This window comes from Triticum aestivum, chromosome 3B (assembly GCF_018294505.1).
Source record: "Triticum aestivum cultivar Chinese Spring chromosome 3B, IWGSC CS RefSeq v2.1, whole genome shotgun sequence".
NCBI classification, from domain to species: Eukaryota; Viridiplantae; Streptophyta; class Magnoliopsida; order Poales; family Poaceae; genus Triticum; species Triticum aestivum.
The window spans coordinates 576,767,584-576,771,950 of NC_057801.1; the positions used below are offsets into that span (position 1 = coordinate 576,767,584).

The 4,367-nt window shown below is 44.0% G+C and overlaps 1 protein-coding gene across 1 annotated transcript; it reads left to right on the forward strand.

Moving 5' to 3' along the window:
- The first annotated feature begins 974 nt into the window (after positions 1–974).
- On the forward strand, positions 975–3,518 carry LOC123065774 (G-type lectin S-receptor-like serine/threonine-protein kinase B120). The gene is made up of 4 exons (XM_044488992.1): positions 975–1,577; positions 1,672–2,945; positions 3,059–3,157; positions 3,253–3,518. Exons 2-4 carry the CDS (start codon positions 1,691–1,693, stop codon positions 3,459–3,461), a joined length of 1,563 nt encoding a protein of 520 aa, XP_044344927.1. The 5' UTR covers positions 975–1,577; positions 1,672–1,690; the 3' UTR covers positions 3,462–3,518.
- The last annotated feature ends 849 nt before the right edge of the window (positions 3,519–4,367 follow it).

Sequence of the window (4,367 nt, forward strand, 5' to 3'; positions counted from 1 at the left end):
GCGGCATGCTGGTTGCCTAAATTCGGGTCTTGAACGCATGATTTTCTTATCTGTTAACCACTTATTTCCTTGGAGACTCAACCATTTTCTTTTGATTTAGATTACTTTTTTCTTCAGATAATTCTAGTTGTCTACTGCATCTGACTAGTTCTGAGTTCGAGTCTCGGAGTGGGGAATAATTGGCCCCCAAAACTTCATGCTGTTACAGATACGTGACGCACACACATATCAAAACACAAGCTTAACCATTAACTAAATCAAGTAAGTGTGAGTTATATTTCTCAGAAAATATATTGTTGGATTCATATATTTTTTTGCAGGTGTTTCTTTTTGCGGGAGATTGTTGGATTCATATTGAAGCAAAGTTTTAAATGGTATAACTTTTATGACATATAACACATATATTTATTATTAAAAAATGGAATTAAAATGCGATAAGTTTTAGCCGAGCATCAAAATTATAAATTGTTCATATAAATGTACTTCGTCTTGTCAAAGTTTTTTATAGACCCTTTTTTGATATGTGAAGCTTCTTGACGTCATTTCCCAGTGAATGGATGTACTTGTATGTTCACTTCTTTTTTTTCTATTTTTCCACTTGAGTTAAGCGAGCTGCGGTATTCGTTGAGCTGAATGGGCTTCATACGAACCAGCTGCAGCAGAAGTCCATAGCCCAACTCGAGACCCTTCGCCTTTGTCGCCGGCACCGATTCCGCCATGGCCCATGAGGCAATGAGTGGTCACCGGCGGCGGCGGCGGCGGCTGCGAGGCGATTTCCGCTGCACTGCCTTTTATTGCTGTCATTTTACCTGGACGCGAAGCTCACTCACCCAACTCCGGAGCGTCGTCATTGGTCTACAGTTCGAACCTGGTGCGCCATTTCTTCTGCAATTAAAATTGCTGTTAGAGATTCTTGGCTTATTATGTTTGGATTTCCGTAATTTTGTGTGTTGTATGTGGTAGGGAAAGACGGATCGTGCAAAAATGGGGTCGATGGAAGAGAAAGGAGCGAGGTCACGGCACCCCTCCCTTCCCCCCTCCAGTCCTCCACTCATTTTCTTTTGGAAGTGCTGGAAGTCCTGTAGACACGCTGTAGATCAGTACACGATATTTGAGCATGGTAATTGCTGACCACGCCCTTGTGATGCAGATTACAACAGTTTCACATTGTGGAAAATGAATGAAGATTGCGGTCTTTATTGCACAGGCGCAGCTGGTTCATTCGTCTTGTGGAAATATGTTGGGGGTTGATAAGTCAACAGTCAGTCCCCGTTCAAAACTCACTACCTGTGGAACCGTGGAAAGGATGTCCCTAATTATTTGTGGTCAGTGCGTAGTATGATTATTTTTCGACATACATAAGAGTCACATCCCAGCATTGACTCGGCTATCTTTCATGCTTTACTGGCAATTGGAAAATTGCTTTCATGGAATCGTCAAAGCTGGCAACCCTGTATGTTCATGGTCTGTGGAGCCATTTGCTGGACAAAAAGTTCATACCATCTTGCAACGATTACAACAAATATTCTGCTTACCCTGCTCACCCCTTGATTCATTACTTCGAGAAACTCACAGAGGTATGAAAATTTGAGATCTGCTTATGTTATGCCCTCCTTTTAGGGTAACTCTCTTTCTCTCCCTCTTAATTGTTTTGGTTTGCAATTTTCCCAGTTTATGCTTGTAGAAAGCCATGTTGGTGGAAATAAGCTACTTGAAGAAGTGCACAGTTGTTGTTCTGCTGATTCCATCTGTGTTAACAATAAGATGTTTCTCGGCTACCACGCCAAGAGACACCATCGCGTTCAATGAATCTATTTCTGATGGGCAGAACCTTGTTTCTAGTGACAAGAAATTTGTGCTTGGATTCTTTAGCCCTGGAGCTTCAAGCCACCGATATATTGGTATATGGTATAACAGTATTCCAAATGGAACGGTTGTATGGGTTGCTAACAGGAATGATCCAGTACATGATAAGTCCGGTGTACTTAAGTTTGATGATGTCGGTAATCTGATAGTCCAAAATGGCACAGGCAGCTCGTCTATAGTTGCTTTTGGTTCTGGGGTGGGAGTGAGGGACAGGGAGGCTGCAATACTGTATACTGGCAACTTGGTGCTAAGGAGCATGGCCAACCAGTCAAATATCATATGGGATAGCTTTACCTATCCTACTGATACATGGCTCCCTGGAACGAATATTACACTTAGAAATTTGCTGAAATCATGGAAGAGCTATGATGATCCAGCAACAGGAGATTACACTTTTGGTTTTGGACCGAGCATAGTTAATACATCAGCATCACAATTCATTATTAACTGGAATCGGAATTCATTTTGGACAAGTGCATCCTGGAATAGTGACACGAATTCTCTCATTCCAGAACTGAAATCTATGAGTATCATCCCTGTTTCATTTCAGTGTGACAACCTTACATGCATGTACACTCCCAACCCTGCTGGCATAATGACTAAGATTGTTTTGGATCAAAGTGGTTCACTGAACATAACACAGTTCAATCCGGAAACCAGATTGTGGACATTGTTATGGAGACATCCAGATAGTTGTGATGTGTCTAATTTATGTGGAGTTAATGGTGTATGCAACAACAGTATGTCCGTATCAGCATCAGAATCCATTTGTCGGTGTCCAGAAGGATTTGCAGCACAACACCAATCAAATTCCAGGAAAGGGTGCACCAGACAAACCCCACTGCAGTGTAATGGTGATAGGTTTATTGATATGCTTAATATGACAGTTCCTGGCAACAGACAGAAGCTGTCAGTTGTGGAAAAAAGTGAATGCGAATTTGCCTGTATGAAAAGTTGCTCTTGTACGGCATATGCTCATTCGCTCTCCGATGGTTGCAGCTTATGGCATGGCAATCTAACAAACTTGCAGGATGGAGTTGAAACTCTTCATCTTCGTATAGCTGCATCAGAATTACATGGTAAAGGACTAGTGCCACTGGGGAGACAGTATGTGAAGATAGGGTTAATTGCAAGAAAACAGAAACATTATTGATAGTATTATTGTGTCAAGTGACAAGCTCTGTTTTTGCAGGTCACAAAATGCTTTGGATAGCGTATGTACTTCCGCCAGTTGCATTCCTTGTCTTTTGTCTCATCTCTTTTATTTGGATTAGGAGAAGGAAAAACAAAGGTAACCATTCTGAGTTGGAAAAAACAATTCATAGTTAAAGAACATGACATGTCTTAGTCTGATAAACACATGACAAGTCCCCTTTTGTGAATCAGGGAAAAGAAAACAGCCTGATCACCCCCTCATCATGGCTTCAGATGTGATGAAGCTTTGGGAGAGCGAAGACACAGGCTCTCACTTTATGATGCTTTCCTTTTTACAGATAGAAAATGCCACAGACAACTTCTCAACTGAAAACAAGCTTGGGGAGGGAGGGTTTGGCCTGTGTACAAGGTTAATTGTGTTCTTTAGTTTTGTTCGCTAATATGTTTGCTAGAATTTCAAGACGAATGGGTGCTAATTATAATAATTTATTCTTAAGCATGTATAACTTTGTGTTTAGCCAAGTAATGATAGTGAAGTTCTTATCGTATGATTGTAATAAATAAAAAACAAACTAATTGAAAGGAGAAAACGGAGCATATCTTTGTCCAGTGGTCCTGTAAGATGTTTATAGTTGCAACATCCTCCACTTGTTAGTCATGTGTGGCAAATATATTGTGCTGTTAGATCAAGCAGTTAGGAAAATTCAATATACATCAAACCGCGACTCAGGCGGCGCCCAAAAACCTAGCCGCTGGGCGCACGCTCTCCCTCGTCCCCTCCCACCGCCGCCGCCGGGGGATGCCGCCGGGCTTAGCCCGGGGGCCGACGGCGGTAGTAGAGGATTTCCTCTCTCCTGCATCTCACGGGTGGTGCGGGGCTCCTAGGCGTGAGGTGGCGCGGCCGATCCGGTTTTTGCGGCGCCGCGGAGATGGCTGCGGCAGCCGGCGGCGGTGGCTGGCCCTGCCTCGGGCGGCGGGCGCAGCGGCTGGTCCTTTTGGACGACGGCGGTGGCCAGCTTGGCTGCGGTGGCGTGCAATCTGCATTCGGATCGGCGGTGGCGGCGTGGAGGGCCTGGTGGTCTCGGCGGCAGCACCTCCAGTCAGATCTGGTCTGGCCGGTGCAGCCGGCGGTGGTGGTCATCTCTTCTATCGAAGGTGGTCGGCTTTGTTAGATAAACAGCAACTGGTATTCACTGAGGGCCAAAGGCCAATACATATACATGTGTGACAAAGTGCAGGAAACCCCTTATACAATGGGGATATACAGAAAGAGGACTATACACATCTAACAGCCTCCCTCAAACTCATGGTGGATCAACAACACTGAGTTTGGAGAGAAAGAAGCC